Raw genomic sequence first — 20,288 nt, forward strand, 5'->3', positions numbered from 1 at the left:
TTTTATTTCTACAGGGACAGAACACCATTAAAAGTAATTGCACCAGAGACAGGAAGCAGCTAATTTGCATCTGTTGTACCTGGGCAGGTAAACAAAAAACACATAACAGCAAGTACACTATGCAAGTTTTATTTAATAATTATGATGATAATCATTATTATGTTTATTTATTTTATAATTAAGACTTTTCTCATAATTGTGATTGTTTTCATTTCTTATTTATGACTTTATCTCCTAATTTTGACTTACTGTCTCTTAATTATGACTTTTTATCTTATAATAACAAACGATTAATATTAATGATATTCTCTCACCTCATTGGCAGAAGGTTTCCTGATGTAAGGACGAAAGCACCTAATCTATAATCACAGGCACAGGCACGGTTTCCTACAAACTAATTAGGTTTGACCTATTTATCATACAATGAAAATAAATGGAGATGATAATGGAGAAGAGGGGTAATAATCGACAGTTTGACTTTGAAGACTGGGTCTACGTGTTGAACAATGGCTTGTTAAGTGGTGACCTACTTTCTTGAAAAAAAGTTTAGTACACCTCTTTAAGAGGCCCACTGGTAAGGAGAACACTTCAGAATGTAAATCCGCCCAACACAAACACGAACCACCTCCACATGCTGCACCAGGACAAAAACTAGGTCTATAATTACAGTTAGTTTAATCAGATTACGTGATATTATGTGCAAGTGATAATTAATAACATGACAAGACACAATTAATCAAAACTGGCAACCGGGAAACAAGTTGTTTGATTGGCAGTGAAATGGCAACCTTCAAATGAACTCACACCTGCCTCGAAGAAATAACAACTTCTTGTTCTCCCTTCAACTCCGGTGCATCGCCATGTGATTAGTTATAAATCAGACGTGTTGATGTGTCACTGACTCATCTCTACACAAGTGTGTGGGAGGTTTGTCAGAAAAGATTACCCAAGAAATGACTGCATCTGGTGTTTTCCCCAAAGCTGTTAGTTTCCACAAATAAACTGATGACTAGATAACTGCCTGTGGTTTTGACTCTGTACGAGTTTAAAAAAAAAAAAAAAAAGTTATTGTTTGTTTTCTCTTGTGTTACCATCTCCCGCCGTCTGCTCCGCACATTTGCGTCGCTAGATAAAAGAATAGTTTAAATCAGGTATCATGCGTCAAGCCTAGATTATCTGATTGCGCCCAAAGGCTCAAAAAGACCTCCCCCCTTTGTTCCCCTGCAGCTGTGGTATGTTTGCGCGTCATGTGTTTGTGTAGCGACTGACAAGGAAGAAGTTAACCCAGACGGGCCACATGAAGCCACAGCCTCCAGTGACATCACATCATGTCATGCCGTGTCCCTGCCAGTTCAGGAAAAACCAGTCTGGAGACATTCTGTTTTGAATCCTCCCTGCTCCTTATTTTGCTGTCTTGCTCTTTCGTGTTTATACATCACTTGACAGTATCTCCAGGTGGTTCAGGTGAATCTTCTTCTGCCTGCGACTTCTGACAAGCTGATCATGGAATACCATCAGTCTTTCTCAGCCCTCAACGAGAGGCTGAGACCTCGAATGACCAGCAGTCCACAGCTCTTCTCCTCTCTGAACAGGCTGGAGGAGAGACAGTCAGGCTCGCTCAGGAGCTTGTATCCATCCAACCGACCTACAGTTCTCTTCATGAAACCAGAACCAAAAGAGGCTACAACAGAACCAGAAGATCCAGAGGAACCTGAAGATGATGCAGAGCAGGATTTGGTCTCTGATGGGCTAGAAGAAGGACGTTGTGCTGATTCACAGTCCTTTTTCAACACATGCCTCATCACTGAATTGAATTTAAAAGATCTGGGTGACGAGGAGCTGGTGGACGAGGACACCTGCACCTCACCGTCCGAGGAGAAAGACATTCCGGGTGAGCTAGCCTCAAAGGGGACAGGCAAGTCCTCAGAATCAGCAGGCGGTGAAGGTGGGAGCCCCTTCCAGAGGAGCTACGAGGACGGGTCTTTACCAGACCTGATCAGGAGCGGGAGGCCACTGGCAAGACGTCGGACAGTGGGACATGTCTCAGAGACGGTAGGATTACAAACTTTATATTTGTTTAGAATGAGAGAGAGGTTGTTGGTGAATCTTCTTTTCCAGTACAGTGCATGAATTCAAATCTAATCTGCCAGAAACAGGCTTGTCAGACAATAAAACCTGTGGTTTGGAGGGAGGAGACGGTTCTAACTATCACTTATACCACTTACAAAAAACACAAAATCAAAGATGCAGAGTTGTTTCCAGAAAACCAAGAAATCATTCCCTCAACATATTACATTGTGATCAAAATGATCTCCTGATGATCACAGGGCTTTATTTGTGGTCTTGGGTGTGAGAAAGGAAACACTGTTAACGGGAAATGTTGAATCGCTTTCATTACCTAAGGTATGTACTTTGTGTATATTTGTGGTGATCCAAACTGTTGAATCTCATCTCAGCCGGCACGACTGGATTTCCTGTCCACAGTCTCACCCAGGAATCTAGATTAGCAGTTTCTGTTTACATTGTGTAAAAATGTCATGAGAGAGTACTTTCTGTGTGCGGGCCTGCGGTTATCTACGCAGTAGGCCGTTAAAATGCACTGATATGACATTTATTGTTTGCAGCTTAAAGAAGTGCGCAGGGAGGTGGAGCTGTCTCGGAGACGAAGCATCAAACTCAAGGCTCAGGTGGACAAACTGCAGGAGAGCAGAGAAGGAGTGGGATGGAGCCAACCAAAAGAGAGGGTAAAAGTTACACACATGCAGCAGTGTACTTACAGCACACCGCTTTATGATTATTATAATTTATTTCTGTTCATTTCTATCTCAGGTCACAGAGGAGGTTCTGTCCGTTCTGCGGCTGCTGCGCCCGCTGACCGAGCCAGCGTCCACCCAACATGAACCCTCTCATGGGGAGAACAACCTGGACGATGCCCTGGTCCAGCTGCAGAAAGTGGCCCGTCAACTGGCAATCAGCCACACCAAACAGGTAAAGGCAACACCCAAAATAAAGCTCCCTACCCTTATTACATCCTGCAATCTCAGTGTGAGTTTATTTTAGTGGGCATGTTACCTGGAGGAATGTTTGCTTTGCACATACTTGTGGAAATAGTCCTAAATTAAGCAAAGAGGACCTGATGAATCACCTTCCTCTTTGTTTCCCTGGCAGACTGTGAGGTGTTAAAGCTCAGCTATGTGGCCTGACAAGTTTACAAGTGACTGTGACAGTGATCTGAGTCTGTCTGGTATTTACTGTTCGTTAGAGAAAGTCACAAGGTGTGTGTGGGATTAGACCAGAATCCCAGATAGGGAGTGTTAAAGGCAGATGACAAAAAGAGCTGTGATAAAATCTTACCTGCCTCTTCTGCTTGTTCTTTCAAAAGTTCACATCTGGAAAGGGAGCAGGGGACAGTGCTCTTCTCCAGCAGGCGCTGTGCGACAGAGATGACGCCATAGAGAAGTGAGTACACACAATCACACGCTCACCTCTCCTCTTAATGACGAGATTCAAGATTTACAGGGGGACAAAAAGGGGAAGCTCTTAAATGTGGGTCTATTCTGAGGAATGTGTCATTCTTTCTGTTTCCGCCGTGCAGGAAGAAGGCGATGGAGGCGGAGCTGCTGCGGAGTAAAACGGAGATGATGTCGCTGAACAACCAGCTGCTGGAGGCCGTGCAGAAACGTCTGGAGCTGTCGCTGGAGGTGGAGGCCTGGAAGGTAAACCTGCGACGAGTTTAATGGTTGACAGACACAAAACAAAAGAGGATAAAGTGAGAAGAGAAAGGTGTGATCACGGAACAAATAAGGAACTGGAATATGAATGAGAAAAATAGAGCAAGTGGAATAATTCAAATATGTGCAACTCGGTCCAAGAAGTCTGGTAGATGTAGGACACACTGACACACAAGCGATATAATTAGTGTATGTACGCTCGTGTACACTCACAGAATGTGTTCACCCATAAAACACTCAGTTAGAGTTCACACATAGATTATAATCAGCACATGCAGCGTGTACTGCCAGCTGGTATCCCGCCACGGGGTTTTGGCCTGAGTGTGTTCATCTGCTGAGCTCCTGCAGCGTTAAACTGAAGCTACACTGCACTTTGCAAGCATTGTTTACTGGTGAGAGCACAAACTGATGTCACCTAAACCACTGCAAGAAGTTTTCTGTTTGCATGATTTAGTGTCCTAGTGATTTTTTTTATTGTGGTTAACAAAAATGTTAAGATTTTAAGCATATCGCACAATTGCAGAAAGTGTTGGCCGTTTGGAGCTTTTAGCATCACAGTTAAAACGTGTATCTTGGTCGGATCCTTTTCTGGATATGATTGTCATCTTGAATTCCTTGATACTGGTGGGTAATGGTGTATACTGGAGTCTGTATACTGAGTCTGTATACTGATCTGAAAACGCATCTTCTCATTGATAAAAATCAAAGTCTACCTGCATCCAAGTACTGAACTGTTTGAAAATACAAAAAACATTTTAACACATATCTTTACTTCTACAAGCAAGGATGACTTTCTGGTACTTTTTACAACACTGAACATGTCATTTGCTACTATTTCTAAATTCATTTTGCAATAGATGGCTAAAATCTACATTTGTATTAATGAAAAACTAAATAACCCTCCAGTACTCCCCTAAAACAATCAGTCTTCCGCCCCTTCAGTAAAAAGAAGAAATGCATTATCATCCCTCTCATCCTTTTATAACCACCCGTCCCTAATTTGTGTAAAGTCACTTACACAACAGTATAAGAGATGGCACTGTCACAGGTTAAAAATCTGTCTTCTCACCACATTTATCTCTGCTCTGACAGCTTTTTGTTTCTCTTTGCTTCAGGAGGATTTTCAGCTGCTCATGCAGCAGCAGGTGCTGGCTCAGCAGCAGGCAGAGCAGGCCCAGAAGAAGCCCTCTCGCATGGGCATCCTGAGGAGATACAACAAACCCCCCATCCAGCGGCCGTCCACCATCCCTTCCTCAGCACCAGCCCCTTCTACAGTTAACTCAAGCCAAATCTTCATCTCCAGATCTGCGGTTTCTGCTGCTCCCACTCCCAGCGCGCCTTATCCTACCGGCTCCCAGCGCAACTGGATGGACAAGCTGAGGAGGGGCAAGAGCAGTCGGCAAGGAGAGCAGGATTCAGAGTGGGGCACGAGTGATAACGGCTTCCAGGTCGTATCACTCGATTGAAACAGTGATGACTTTGCACTTGGAGCACATTAATTCTGATGCACAACAATTTAAAGTCTTCTTCTAGGCTGTGTTTTTGTTTATTGTCACTTGGGTGTTTGAGCTTCAGTGAACAGAGACATTCGACACTAAGGGGCTGTTTTTGTGTGCATCTTGTGTGTGACTAGCTTTGAACAATTGTGGTTCACTATGCAACACGTATTACTTCAGTGCATACTAACAGAGAATGGACCTTTCATTGAATTTGGAGACATCCAGCAGCTGCACTTCTTATATGAATATTTATAGATTCTGAAACCAGGGAGGAATTTTAATAATCTTTTTGTGGAAAATCCATATCAGACCAGATTATCATTCTAAACAAGCGGAGTATTTAATCTTTTGTCTTAAAAGATGTCTTGTGGGATTCCTTTAAGTATTGTTGGGAAAACATGCGTTGGATCTTTGACTCATTTACTGCATGTGTGACATATAACTGTGAGTATGAATGAGACATGTATTTTTGAATGCTGTAAAGCCTTACACTTGAGTTCCTGAATATTGTGAGTTGCCGTGTTGTAAATAAATGATATTCTTCTGCAAAAGCGCCTTCAGATTATTGGCTGAGTCAGACTGCAGTATATTCTGCAGACACTGGCACGTTTGCTGCGCAGAAAAAAAAAGAATGAACTTCTCTGCAGGTTTTTTGCCATTTTATTGTATAATATTAGTTTGTACATTTTCAATAATATATAATCCACTCCTATGTATATGACTCTTGCACACATTTAAAATGTATATATGGCATTATCTAGAAGGAGCGCCACCACTGCGGCAACATGTTCAACAAACTGAGACGTATATAGCACAGCAAAGTTACACCTGATGACAAGAGAAAAGGCATGCTCATAGTGAAACGATTTACAATCCTGAACAGATGATTACAGTCTTCAAACAGCTTTCTCACTGTGATTAAATATATTCACTTTTCTATCCTGTTGACACCGAGTTACCCTTCATGTTCTTGTCCCTCTGCGACACTACAGAAGCTGAAGCAGGGCCTGCATTCAAATGTCCACGATGCCCACCCCACCAACAATCTATTCATATTGTGCGACAGGACAAATCTGCCCTGTGGTTGAGGAGGATGAGGGGATGCTTCTCCGCTAACCGGAGCTTCACAAAAAGAATAAAATTAGGAGAGTTTCACTCAACTTAATTCTGAAAATTTAAAGCCTTTTAGACTTCACAGCAAACAAACATAACACTGATTGTAGTAAACACCTAGCGCCATGAAGGGATTCACCCTCATCTGTTGAGCTTCTGTGTGAGAAAATTCACATAGAACTGGCAACCCAGCTGCCAATCTAAAGTCCGCTAGTTATTATTGTAGAATAAAAGTTTTCTTCTTTATGTCAAGTTTTACAGACATGGAAAAGGAGCTCTCCACAAAAGAGGCACATACAAATGTACAACACCCTGCTTATTCATACAGATGGCAGTTTCACTACTGTGGACCGTACTCTTCAAACCCATGGAAACAGAAATTATATCAACATCATTACGATTAGATAACACCATACATTGTTGCAGCATATATTTGTCAGATACCCATACAGCCTTGCGCCTTAAGTTGTAAAGATAAGTGAGATACAGATAATAAATCAGTAAAACATGTTTCATCAAAACATCGACCAACTACAAAGACAAGACATTACCACGGCTTATTGTCAGACGGGCACAGGAATAGTATAAGTGTATAATAATTAGCATATCCAGTTGTAACCTGAGATATTCAGGAAACCGATTGTGAATGCTGCATTTGAGAGTTTCAGCTTGGTTTTCATAGACGAAAAAAAATATAACCAGTGCTCTCGATGACCTCGAGTTCAGACAAAGTAACTGACCTGTAAATCCTCGTCTCCAACACACAGCACATACACAGAGGAGAGGGCATGAGAACTAATGATCCAGACCAAAATATTCAATATATCACTATTATTAACAATAAAATAAGTTCCTACAACAAACTATCTGTACATATAAAGTCTGTATTTGCAGAGCTCCAACCTCCTGACACATGATACCAAACTCCCTCCTGCAAAGAAGCAATTTTTGCTTTGCACATTCGTCACTTTTCTCCCAGAGGAGCTGCACAGATATTAAGTATTTGTTTCATTCCAGTGCTGTCAAAAACGTTCATATCCAACTATTTGACTGCTGGTCCACTTGGGCGGTCCCAGATTGTACTTGACCTAAAGCCACTTTGCTATTATACTGGCATAAATGTTCCGACATAAAGAAATCACTGTGCAAACAAGAGTTTCTTTGGATTAGTACAGCCCCGATATGTTACACTGGAGATATTTTCTTTGCTATTTTCTACCTACTGATCTAAAAACCAATGAAAAAAGCAAATCTAATAACACCATCTGCTCAACTACACTACAATAATCTAAGTTTGTTTGAAGGTAAGAACTGACTGCTGTAAAAGGGTGAGTTTGGTCCAGTGTTGGCATCTATTAGCATCATTAATGACTTCGCTCGCTCTTGATGAAGCTGCTGGCGCTCAGAAGTGCTGAGCATTTAAAAAAAAAAGTTCAGAGGCGGAGTGCAGGAGGCGGCTAGGACTGCAGGAAGGAGATGATGGAGCTGATGAAATCTAAGGGTTTGTCTGCGTGGATCCAGTGGCTCGCGTCATGGATGTACTGGATGTCAGCGTTAGGGAACAGCCTCTGGATTTCTGGGTAATCATCAGAGCTGGATCAGGAGCGAAGACACAGACAGGGAGGAGTGAGAATATTAGGTAAAATGGTGTGAGGGCCGAGGAGACAAAAAGAAGAACAATAGTAAATAGAATTAGTTTGATACATGCAAAGCACAGCTGGTGTGTTCAGATGTTGAATGGGACATTTATGGTGATTTGTATTTCCTATTCATTGCACAAGTACACATTATATATAATTATTAAAATGTATATCAGTAAAAATAGATTTCTAAGGCTAAAACCATTCTTAGTTAGGGCATCATGGTGGTCGAGGGGTTTGTGTCAATGTATATTCATAATCTTCGGAACAGCTGAGGACTTTTGTTGTGTTTAGACATTTGCTGTCCGTCTCAACTGTATCCTCTCTAATAAAGACAAAAAAGACTCAAAAAGTGTATACAATGGTACCAGCATGGAGATACAGGACTGTTTAAGCGAAGGTTGAGGTAACAAGTATAATTTTAGATTTTATTATTCATAGGATTGTCCTAATTTTGACGTTGAGTGAATCAGATTAGTTCTACAATAAAAGGTAAAGGTGGTTTTTCAGTTGCATATTTATTTTTTTTGCAACACAATTACTTGTCATTTTCTTACTTATTACACTGTATTTTCTCAAGGTTTTTTATTTAATTACCCAGGAATAATTGTTGCTGTCCAATTAATTTCTTTATTTGTTTTCTTTGTTTTTAAGCTATGATATGTAGTGTATTGTACCTGATATAAGCAGAACTGGCTCCACCCAAAAACAGTGTAGGTCCCCCATAGACGGTGTCAAAGTTGGGGAAGCTCATAATGTGGTCAAGGTGCGCCGAGATGGCCTCCAGGTTGACTCTCCAGGCATAGTGGCCGTTCTGCTCCACCAGGTTAGTCAGCAGGAACTGACGCACCGAGCGCTCCTGAGGGAGGGAGGGACACTTTATGACGACACTGACTTCAGAGTTTGACTTTAAAGAGGCTATAACCAATATCTTTGTATTAACAATGGATAGCATGACTACTTGTATGTGAAGGGGGTTGTTTCAAGAGATGAACCCACAAAGACTTTAACCTTATTCACATCTCCTGGCTCATTGTTTTGGTTTTATGGTCTACATCTTTAATGTTTTGGTTCATTTTCATCGATCTCATAGCTTCATTTCGGCAATTGGAGGCAGCTAAGAACTGACTGTACGCTACCTGCTCAGAACCGGACAGCAGACAGACACATGAAGTGACTAGCTGGTGAATGAAATTAAACATTTTGCAGCTAAAGAGCCAGACTTTTCCAACAGGAGTTGGTAGGGATGAAAAACAGAACCAAAAGAAGAACATTCATCAGGTGTTTCAATACCAGATACAGGAAACTACTGGACAAGATACAATGCACTCCTGACGAACCAACATCCCAGGTTTAATTAACAGAAGAACAGCCGACATATTCATATTTAAAAGGAGTCCTGACCTTGACCAATTTGCGTAGCTGATCCTCAGCCATCCGCCTGGCGGTGGATCGTGGGATGTCACTGGAGATCTTCACCTCCTGCATGGCCCGGATGTAATACCCAAAGTTGGTGCGTGTGGATGTCTGTGCTGGACTGATGTCCACTACCACCAACCTCTCCACTAAACCAGACTACAAACACAGACAGAGAGATTGACCTCATTATGGGACTGACAAAAATGAAAACAGGACATCTAGGTGCAGAAAAGAGGAGGATTAGTGAGTTTAGAGAGGACAGGAATGAACATGGTGAGAGCTCAGGACTGTAGCATCATGATCAACTCCTGATGACATTTCTCGACAGCTAACCTGCGTCAGGGCGGTCGTCATGGCTGTTTTCCCTCCCATGCTGTGGCCGATGAGGACGCACTTCTCGATGCGCAGCTTGGCGAGGAGGTGTTTTAAATCATCTGACATTGCTTCATAGGTCAGCACTGGGCTGTGAGGGCTGTTGCCATGGTTACGGGCATCTACAGTCAGCACCTAACTGGACAAAGGACAGTTAGGACACTTGGAACGGGGGGAAAGAGGCAACTGAGCGGAACCTTCTTTTTAATGAGTGACAGCATAAACAAAGGCTGTATTGTACCCATGAGGCGAAGGGTTCCTTCTGGCATGCCAAAGAGCAGATTACCTATCAGTATTTATTACAAACGGACTGCTGAGGAGTTGTATCAAATGACTGGCCACACACTGGTTAATTGTACGTTCCCATGCCTGCTTTTGTACGAGGTCTTATAGTCGGTCTGCTGAGAACAAACGCCAACACATAAAGATGAATTGTTTTCGATGTAACAACAGACAGGTGTGATGTCTTCATCACTGCATTACCTTTCGGCCTGTGCGCTGCACCAAGGACTTCGCTATTGAGTGGAAGTTTGATTTGCTGCCAAAAAGGCCATGAAGAAACACCAGGGGAGTGCTCTCTCCCTTCCCATCAAAGACATCATAGGTCAAGCTGACTGGGCTGGAGGGGGAAAAAAAGATTGATTAGTTGGAGTCTCTCCAGTTGTGTTTTTGGTAAAAATGTCACGATTCATACATAAATCTAAGTAATGAAACTCTAGAGACTGATGAGAGGAAATGACTGGACTGAATCACTTCAACTCACAGTGAAAAGGAATTTGCAGAGTGTCTTTCTACCCTATTCAGATAAAATATCAGGAAAGAAACACTGTAGCAGCATTATATAATGATTTATGACTTAACTGGTTAGAATTATTTTACTCCCACCTACTGGTACAATATACACAAAACAGGTACAGACACATTGCTTTCTTAAGTTGAGGAAAGCTTTTGTAGAAAAGAACATTTCACTTCGCAATTCATTGTTATGAGAGTGCAGGGAAGGCCATTTTTCTTTCATTATGATATTAAACATTTATTTAGTCACTACAGATGTTAATCTAAGAGTAAACAGGGAGACAATCACATGAACGCTTAGACAAAGAAAAACAATACAATAGTCCTGATTAAAAACTGCCTTTGTAGACCTTTATTTTTCAAGTTTTGTTCGCCAAGTCAAGTTTCATTGTTGATAAATCTGTTAATTCTGCTTTGGTGATGTGTTTACTTAAAACACACATCTCAGATCCCAAGGTGAAATCTTTACATTGTTTATTTTGTTTGACCAGGAGTCCCAAACACAGAGATGATCAATTACAAATAATATAAAATGGGAAAAACTCAAAATCTTCACATTTGAGAAGCAGAAAACTGCAAACAATTGGCACACTTGCTAGAAAAATGACTTAAAAAATGAATCAGCTGTCAAAATTGTATTTTTGTCGATGAACTTGACAGATTCACCACTGAACCCTAGGGCTTGTAATGTGTTGTAGTGCACTGTTAGAGGTGTATTCAATATATGTTTATCTCCCAAAACTAAACATTATCTTAGTAGCCAATATATTAAGATTGCCTTATCTTGTTTAGACACCTAACCTCAATACATTATGTCACATACAGTCAGCTGCCCTACAATTTGGTACACCAGTCTATAGTACAACCTTGCAATAAATCTTAGCTTCATACTGAGATTGGGCCAAATATTAAAGGTGCACTATGTAGGTCTGGGGAAGACATTTTAATCAGAAGAGAAAATCTATAATAATTGATTTCCCTGACTGAATAAACTGAATTAACAAACCATCATAAGACAATATTCATACTCATACCTTTCATACCTTATTGCCCCCTGGGGCCACCTTGGTTATTCAGTAATGGAAGTACATCCAATAAATATTCGTTATATCCATATTAATTTGATAGAAGCACTTAATACTTGCTTTACATTATTACTATTTCCCTATTAATTTGGTAAATGTTGCATTTCTTTACCAAATCTACTAATCTAATCTGAGATACACCTCTCAGTATGAAGGAATATTACAGCAAGTTGAAACAATTCATTTCTAAATCAGTTGAACTGAAAATAAACAGTGTAACAGTGATGCAGGTAGGATTTACTACAGCAGCGTTGTATTAGACAGCATTAATTTCAGCTAGGCTTAGCTAGCAAACTGGCAACTTAGCATACATGTAGCCTAGCATACAATATTCCCAATATACACGACAGAAATGAGTGTTTTATTTCGCTTCACAACACAATAAGATAAAGTAGGACATGTAGTCCGTATCTAAAATCTGCTTTCTGACTGTGATGGTAGCTAAACAGCAGGCTGCTCCTCTTGCTAACCAGACGCCTGAATGTCATTTACGTAAACAGTGCAAAGTTGACGGTAAATGAAAATTCGACCCGGCGACGACAAATTCACACGGTTGTTTCAAGCTGTCAGCTTTAAAAGGTAAATACTGGACCGTCGTGTCCACCCAGCAGCACCGCTACACCTCAGGCAGACAGAGGGCATCAGTTAGCCGGGCAGCTAGCAGGGATACCTGGATGAGCTGGCTGTCCGAACCGTGGGAGCCACCCCGCACGCATCCTGCTGTCCGGGGAATAATCGACACGCCGGCCGACCGCTCAGCAGTCCTCTCTGGATCAGGCGACACAAAGAACTCATGGCAGCATATGCTCCGGTACCGGGTGGTCCACTAGCAGCATGTGCGTTTAAAAGCGGACAGAATGACAGCAGAGCTTCGGTGAGTGTGCATGCAGAGAGAGCAGAGCGCCCCGGAGGTCGAGATTGAAGGGAGGCAACAGCTGATGGTGCGTCGTGACGTAGGACGCACGCCAAATCGGGTGTTTGCTCCCTGAGTTTGGTCGCGCAGGCACAGGCGTAGTGCCGAGAAGAGACTGCTTGCCGAAAAACGCGTAGGTCTACTACGGGTCAGCTGGCAGACGCAGCACCGAGAGAAATGTTTTTTTTCCTGTAGCCCAAGTGAAGAGGCTACGGAAAAAGAAGGGCGCAGATAAAAAAAGTAACCTGATGTTTCCATAATGTAGGCTAGTTGTCAACAATTGATGAGGGTAGATGCTTTACCTTGCCACTTTTATTGTTGTTGTTGTTGTTATCGTTGTTGCAATGTGATTTTACACCGCTTTGATCTACAAATAAAGTCATAATTCAATATCCCTGTTTCAGTGATTTTATAACGAGGATTAGGAAATCAATGCAGAAAAGAATGCAGGAGTGTTTCACGTCACATTAGATAGCAATCATATAACACATACTGAGAAATTAGTAAGTGCTATCAGAGGTGGGTAATAACGATTTACATTTACTTCATTACATTTACTTAAGTAACTTTTTGGATAACTTGTACTTTTAAGAGCATAATTATGAATACAATAATGCAGTATATATAGAAGTGTAGGCTGACTGTAACGGATTGCCTTTACATTCTGCATAACATTCTCTGTGCCAGGTGCATGTACAGTGAATTTGGTCAATATCACTGTGTCACCGTGTCACTTTTCGGCAGGGCCTGCCAAAAAGTGACTGCACCCTGTAACTCTGGATTGCAAGTAGTCACTTATGTGATGTAATACCATATTTAGACAGTCACTTTAGAAAGTCACCTTTTGGCAGGTCCTGCCGAAAAGTGACTGCACCCTGTAAGTCCTTATTGCAAGGAGTGATATTGACTAAAACAAATTGACAAATTCACTGTACATGCACCTGGCAAACACAGAGAATGTTATGCAGATTGTAAAGGCAATCCGTTACAGTTAGCCTACAGTTCTATATATACTGCATTATTGTATTCATAAGCTCTTAAAAGTACAAGTTAATCAAAAAGTTACTTAAGTAAATGTAATGAAGTAAATGTAAATCGTTATTACCCACCTCTGATAGCACTTACTAATTTCTCAGTATGTGTTATATGATTGCTATCTAATGTGACGTGGAAACACTCCTGCATTCTTTTCTGCATTGATTTCCTAATCCTCGTTATAAAATCACTGAAACAGGGATATTGAATTATGACTTTATTTATAGATCAAAGCGGTGTAAAATCACATTGCAACAACGATAACAACAACAACAACAACAATAAAAGTGGCAAGGTAAAGCATCTACCCTCATCAATTGTTGACAACTAGCCTACATTATGGAAACATCAGGTTACTTTTTCCGTAGCCTCTTCACTTGGGCTACAGGACTGCACAGTAAAAAAAACATTTCTCTCGGTGCTGCGTCTGCCAGCTGACCCGTAGTAGACCTGCGCCCACCTCCTCTGAACTGATGCGCGTTCCCGTCGGGGGCAGTCTCTTCTCGGCACTACACCTGAACTCGCCTTCTGCGTAGCCGCGCTGTGATATAAAAAACAAACATCCTCGTTGTGAGCAGACTACAATGCTCAGCTGACACCAATTTCACATCCCCCACCTCATTGACAATATGGACACTTTTTTTTTAATTTACAAAATTCACGTTGACAAACTGTAAGGCAACAATTGAGCCGAAGTCACGCCACTTCCGGTGGACACCTTATTTAAGAAAAAACTTTGTATGGTAGTGAATGGAGAGGGACTAATAATGTTTTGATCCCGTTTGATTTGTGCCTTGAGTCAGTCTAAAGCATGCTTTTTCTGTCTTAAGTGTATGCACTTTGCATTGGACTAAAAAGTAGCAACCAGAGGTAAAAATATAGACATTGCTTTGTTGGGCCACTAGGTGGTGCCACAGTGTCACAATGTAGGCAACAACTCCTCACCCCTGACAAAAAGATTTTCTTACTGATTGTCCTATCTTGTCTCTTACACCAGGCTGCTCTGTCACCTCAGAAAAAGCTAAAACATCATGTGTTTTGATGCTTTAGTAAGCCTTGTGAACTGTTCTTTGACAAGAGACATGAATCAGTATCAAGTCAAATGATAATTATTTATGTTTATTTTTTATTCGCATGGATTTCCAGTGATTTATTCTACCGTTCCTGGTCTCAACACCTCATTATGACAGTTAGCAGGTCCAGCTGTATGACTTTGAATTATTTGTGAAACTTGCCAGATGTACTCGCCTGTGCATACATATGTATCTCAATATAACCTAACGAATTTGAGCCACTGCTGAGTTTACAGGCGCAATAGAGGAGCTCAGCATGGTATGTCTTTTTATTGTCCAGTTTCACCCTTCTCCCTGTGTTCATCACTCACACTGGTTTCATTTGTGATCAGTGCTGGAGATTTCCATCCTTGTGTTTGTGGCTCCAGTCATATACAGGAACATAAATACAAACCATCAGTCTCCGGGCTTGGAGAACCTGGCCTCCTCTGCCGTGTCTTCAAACATTCATTGCTATGGGAGACGTGTCTGCTGGGATAAAGCACGCCGTGAGCTGTCACCATAGCAATGGCTTGAGGCAGAGGCCTGGGGGAGGAGATGGTACAGACCCAACTGGGAGAAGAAAGGGGAATTTGTGGATGAGTGTGCATTTTTATTCTGTTAAATGCTGTATTACAACTACAGTTTTCCTTAAACTAAGAATAAAAACTGCCAGCAAAAATGTTTCTGATGCTAATTGATCTTTTTTCAACAGTTATTTTTCAATCATCACTTTCTTAAAAATTATCTGTATTTCAAACCATTTTTCAAGAAAGTCATTTCAAGTGATGTACTTACAAGTTGGAAAATCTCTGAAAAAAAGAAAAGACAATAGACTGAAAAACGAATATGGAATTGAATCATGACTTTAGATTGTCCGTGACAGTTTCAAAGTAAAGGTTGTTCCTCCATTCGACTTGAAAGTGGACACATTTTGCTGACCTGGCACCCCTGAGTACTGTGATTTCACATCTTTACTGTGTAATGAAGCTGTGTGTCCAGACAGTTAAGCTCTTCTTCATGCTACACAGAGCATGGCAAATAAAGTTTTTGTTCTCCAACTCTCTTTTCAAAGTGCCTGCACATGCACACAAGCATTACATGCCAGTTAGTGAGGCTTAATTTACTTTTTCTAACTATAACAGAAACACCTGGTATGATGAAACATCTCATTCTATGTTAAAATCTTTTCTTTAAATACTGAAGACATTTAACCTTTAGGATTCACGTACATAGAGCCAAATTTTCCATGTTAAAATTGTGACTATCATGTCAGATATTGACAATCCGTCCAATGTACACACTTCCTATAGATTACATTTTGTCAGTATTTCACAAAATGTCTTGAAACTGAGTTGGTAGAAAGTCAGTATAGTAAAAACTTACCAATAAAAACAGCCACAGTAGCTGGTAACAAATATTGAATTTTAGTACCAATCCAAACTTATTGCACATTGAATAACAGAGCTTGACTCACATAAACCTAAGCAATATATAATGACCTATAAACTTCCGAAACTACTGAGCTACACCATAAAAGCATAAACATAAGTGTTCCAGCTGAAGAAACTCTAGAGATAATTCACTAAACTGTCACATACAAGATGTTGTTTACCTACAGTGAAAGATTGGCTGCTGTTGCCAATACTGAAAGTAACTGAATGCATTTACTCAAGTAACATACTTAAGTACTTGCACTTTACATTTTCTGCCTCTTTATACTTGTACTCCACTACAATTCGGCCAAATCCGACAAATATTGTACTCTTTACTCCACTTATACCATTTGATGATTATTATGATAGATTAGGTATATAAAGTAATGTGCATAATATATATTTAAAGTAGTTAAAATTAACTTCACCTTACCAGCTTCAAGGGACATACACATCCACATGAAATGTTAAGTAATGTATTGTTAATGTACACATTTGCGTAAATAACTATAGTCCACTAATATAATATTCAGTTTTCTGTAATGGGCCATTCTGCATAATGAGTCCTTTAACTTTTTATATTTTGATACTAATACTTTTACTGACTTTTACTGACAGAGTATTTCCACACTGTGGTATGACTACTTTTACCTTTGTAAAAGCTCTGCAAACATTTGTCACTGCTGGCCGTCACATGAAAACGAGCACGTCAGGTTGGTTATTCCCTGTCTTGTTTTTTGTAGACAGTACCCTGTAATGTATTAAGTCACACATTGTTCCCTCCACTGACCTGTGTAACAACCCGTCGTCAGACAAACATTCAGAATCTTTGAAAGTGAAGACCGTAGAAGGGGATTAAATGAAGATTCATCAACAGGAGCATTTATTGTAAGTGTGTCAACCCAGAACTGTCCTTTAGATTGTATGCAGAAGGATCTTTCATGGTGTCAGTCACATGAATCAAACATCTGCTCAGGAGAAACCTTCACTTCTGCTTTTACTGGCACACTGTGACAGTTTCAGTGGCTATGTTTACATGCACATCAATATTCTGTTTTTTACTCTTATTCCGAAAAAGACAATATTCCGACTAAGTTGTTTACTTGACAAATGAAAATCAATATTCCACTGATATTTCTGTTTACATGCAGCCATGCATACTCCATTTAACGTAACGACGTGCCTCCTATTTAAGCGCTTCCTGTTCAGACTGCAGTCATGTTGCTCCCGTGTACCTTCGTTGTCACCCTTCTGAAAGCTTATCAAAACTGTGCTCTTCAAATGATCCTTTTTACAATGCACAGAGCTGATCGTTGACAGGACGTGAGTCGCAAACTGCCGCAAAAAAACCCCACTTAAAGCGCGAATTCGGAATGTGCTGTATTCATGTCAAGAATACCCATTAAACAAGAAAAAATCCGGCGTATCCAGCGTCTTAATTGGAAAATGTTACATTGGAATAAGGTGTCCAAACAGAATATGCTGTTTACATAACCTGGATCAAAATCTGAATATTGTCAAATTCAAATAATAGTGTGCATGTAAACGTAACCACTGTCTATCTCACCTTTATAAACCATCGATATATTTGAATTTAAAGATTAGATTTTGGAAATATTTGTGTGTTTCCAAACTGCCTTTATTAATGGAAAAGAAATGTTTAGATGTGTATGTTAAAAGCCAGACTCCACTATTGCAGAGCGTGGATACCCGACACGAACCTGTCAGGACTCGATGGTCATCCAAATAATGTTTATAGAAGAACCACACAGTTTTCTTTTAATTTTTATTAACATTTACAAAGTATAAACATTGCAGCTTTACAATAAACAGTTGCTTCATAAATGGTTTATAAAGCATTTACGTTTAACTAAAGTTCAATGAACAATACATCTACTTTAAATATAAAGTATATACCAAGTATAAATTGGTAAAATGTATATACATATACATTTTGGTATTCATAAGCAATTGATTAGGCTTGTATTTATCGGAAAAATATACCTAACGCCCTATAATATACAGTTAACATTGTACATTTCTTTTTTTTAATGTGTCTTTACTTACTCTGATTGAGATATTTAAATGGAATCTGAGATCATTTTTAAAAAAATTGAATGCTGGATTGCTTCAGCTTACATTTACTCTAAAAAAACAGAACGCCTGTTGAGTTCGTGTCAGGCTGGGTTACTACACTCTCAGACTTGTACAGGAAGCTGTGACCTGAGATGCACTCTAGTGCAGAATGTTGTTATCCTACTCTTCATATATAATGTCACTCACAACATAAGTTTTGGCCTTACTGTTTCAAGAAATCGCTAACTTTTCCACAATCAACGGCTCATTTTCTCTGTGTTTTGCCTTTTATTTAGTAATACTCGCTGTATTTTGCATAAATAAAAGTCAGACCCTTTCCAGGAAAGCTCTTACTCAGACAGGATCTGCTGCCAGTATCAAAACAGAGTCTGTATTTATTGTTTATCGGCGATACCAAAATATTTCCATCCAATTAGTCGCTATTTTAGTCTTTCGCAACAGCTCCAATTTATCTGTATTTACAGATTTAAGTGGTTTGATGACTCATTAAGTCATAAAACACAGCACAAAGCTCCCTGATAAGAGCTGCAGGATTAACGGGACACGTTGGGAGAGGACAGGAATGTTCTCCTTTCAGAGAAAAGTGTCAGAAGTCACAAAACAGAAGTCAGTGCACAACAACCACATCACTTAAGTCTTGTTTATCAGCAAAACAAGACTACAGAGGTCAAAAATTCTTATGGTGCCCTTTTCTTTTTTACTCTAGAAGATTTGTTATATAGAATCTCGGGTCATGCTCATGTTTTTGGCTCTGGTGCTGGGATGTATCTGATATTTATTGAGTGCTTCAAGGTTTTTCATGGAATTACTGACAGCTTGACTCTGATAGATCACAGCATGAACCAACATGCTGCCAAATTACCAAAGTGAACGCACAGTATGTGATTTTACGTTGTTAGGGGTCTCTCAATCAAAACAATAACAAAAGATGGAGTTTGACGTTGGGAAGTAGCATCGGATCATGGAAGTTTTCAAGTGAGTGAGCAATAGCTAGCTAGGTAGTTCGCCATCCTCTTTCCTCACTCTCTGATGAATTACCCTTGAATAAAATTATGGCTTTTTTGGAAAAATTTGGGATAATGTATACACAACAGAATATATGAAATAGATTAAGTTGTTTTGGAAACAGTGCTCCTTTAAAGCAAATTTATATATATATCTAAATGCATAAACAAAATAGTGATAAGAATGCGTCTAAAATATATCATATTTATTGACACATGCCTGCTGATGTGTTTGCAACAGATAGTTTATCTGCTTTACACAACTTTACAGCCCATCAGTCAGTGAGGTTAAAAAATCTGTGATAACCTGAGCTAATACTTTCTAGCGTCTCTATCAGGGACCTGGTGGACTTTGCTGTGCGGTCATCATTTTGTTTGTGCTACCTGTCAACTTCACGTGTTTGTGCAGGAAAGAGAAGCTGACATTCAAATGTGCAGTCAGTGACATTTGTGGACTTCTCTGTGCTGCCTGTCCTAACACTGTTTTGACTCTACTCTAGTTCTCTCTTTGCTAACTTCATAGTAATCGATATCAGCAGCACATTGTTTCACCTTTACATAGAGATGCTCCAATGCAGTGGTATTACTGCTTCTTCAGTTTCCAAGTTTCCCAGAACGCAAGGCAACAATCCCAGATGATTTTTTTTTGTCCAACGAATAACACACATGGAGGCAGGAACTAGTGGGTGCTGAGGGTGTAGGGTATGACTTATGCCAAATTAATACGAAGGCCCAAATAGTTAAGAATCTGTCAGAGACAGCATTTCACAGCGTTTATAAAGTTTCTCCTAACTCAAAAACTCACAAAATTGAGCAATTTTAAAATGGAGTCTGGGGAATTTCTTTCCCTCTTTTATTTCTTTGCTGTAGTATCTCTGCGTTTAAGATTGTTATCTGCTGCCGTGCAAAATGTTTTCAAATTGTTGGAAATTGTTGTTAATAACCGTTAAATATAAGTTATTCTGGTCATTCAAATCAATAGAGAAGACATGTTGTGCACCATTTACAATGACGTCATTATATACATTGACTCCTCAGCACCCCCAACTGTGACTTTCCACATCCCTGATAACACATAACCCAAAGGTATTCAATGT

At 40.1% G+C, this 20,288-nt stretch overlaps 2 protein-coding genes across 2 annotated transcripts; one reads left to right on the top strand and one right to left on the bottom strand.

Moving 5' to 3' along the window:
* The first annotated feature begins 1,348 nt into the window (after positions 1-1,348).
* bicdl2l (bicaudal-D-related protein 2-like) lies at positions 1,349-5,781 on the top strand. The gene is made up of 6 exons (XM_073479825.1): positions 1,349-2,052; positions 2,625-2,744; positions 2,830-2,988; positions 3,383-3,459; positions 3,596-3,716; positions 4,847-5,781. Exons 1-6 carry the CDS (start codon positions 1,504-1,506, stop codon positions 5,195-5,197), a joined length of 1,377 nt encoding a protein of 458 aa, XP_073335926.1. The 5' UTR covers positions 1,349-1,503; the 3' UTR covers positions 5,198-5,781.
* Positions 5,782-6,758: 977 nt separating this feature from the next.
* Positions 6,759-12,577, bottom strand: abhd11 (abhydrolase domain containing 11). The gene is made up of 6 exons (XM_073480138.1): positions 12,325-12,577; positions 10,258-10,393; positions 9,736-9,909; positions 9,388-9,558; positions 8,661-8,842; positions 6,759-7,936 (listed from the first exon to the last, which is right to left on the bottom strand). The coding sequence occupies exons 1-6, from the start codon at positions 12,447-12,449 to the stop codon at positions 7,801-7,803; spliced, it is 924 nt and encodes a 307-aa protein (XP_073336239.1). The 5' UTR covers positions 12,450-12,577; the 3' UTR covers positions 6,759-7,800.
* Between the last annotated feature and the right edge of the window lie 7,711 nt (positions 12,578-20,288).

Source organism: Pagrus major, chromosome 13, assembly GCF_040436345.1.
Source record: "Pagrus major chromosome 13, Pma_NU_1.0".
Taxonomy (NCBI): domain Eukaryota; kingdom Metazoa; phylum Chordata; class Actinopteri; order Spariformes; family Sparidae; genus Pagrus; species Pagrus major.

Excerpts from the sequence above, each read along its gene's own strand:
- bicdl2l (XM_073479825.1), top strand. The coding sequence starts at position 1,504 with ATGGAATACCATCAGTCTTTCTCAGCCCTCAACGAGAGGCTGAGACCT. Across the intron at positions 2,053-2,624 it reads TGGGACATGTCTCAGAGACG|CTTAAAGAAGTGCGCAGGGA; the intron begins GTAGGATTACAA and ends TATTGTTTGCAG. Across the intron at positions 3,717-4,846 it reads TGGAGGTGGAGGCCTGGAAG|GAGGATTTTCAGCTGCTCAT; the intron begins GTAAACCTGCGA and ends TCTTTGCTTCAG.
- abhd11 (XM_073480138.1), bottom strand. The coding sequence starts at position 12,449 with ATGAGTTCTTTGTGTCGCCTGATCCAGAGAGGACTGCTGAGCGGTCGG. Across the intron at positions 10,394-12,324 it reads CGGACAGCCAGCTCATCCAG|CCCAGTCAGCTTGACCTATG; the intron begins GTATCCCTGCTA and ends TTCCCCCTCCAG. Across the intron at positions 9,559-9,735 it reads TGACGACCGCCCTGACGCAG|TCTGGTTTAGTGGAGAGGTT; the intron begins GTTAGCTGTCGA and ends CTGTGTTTGTAG.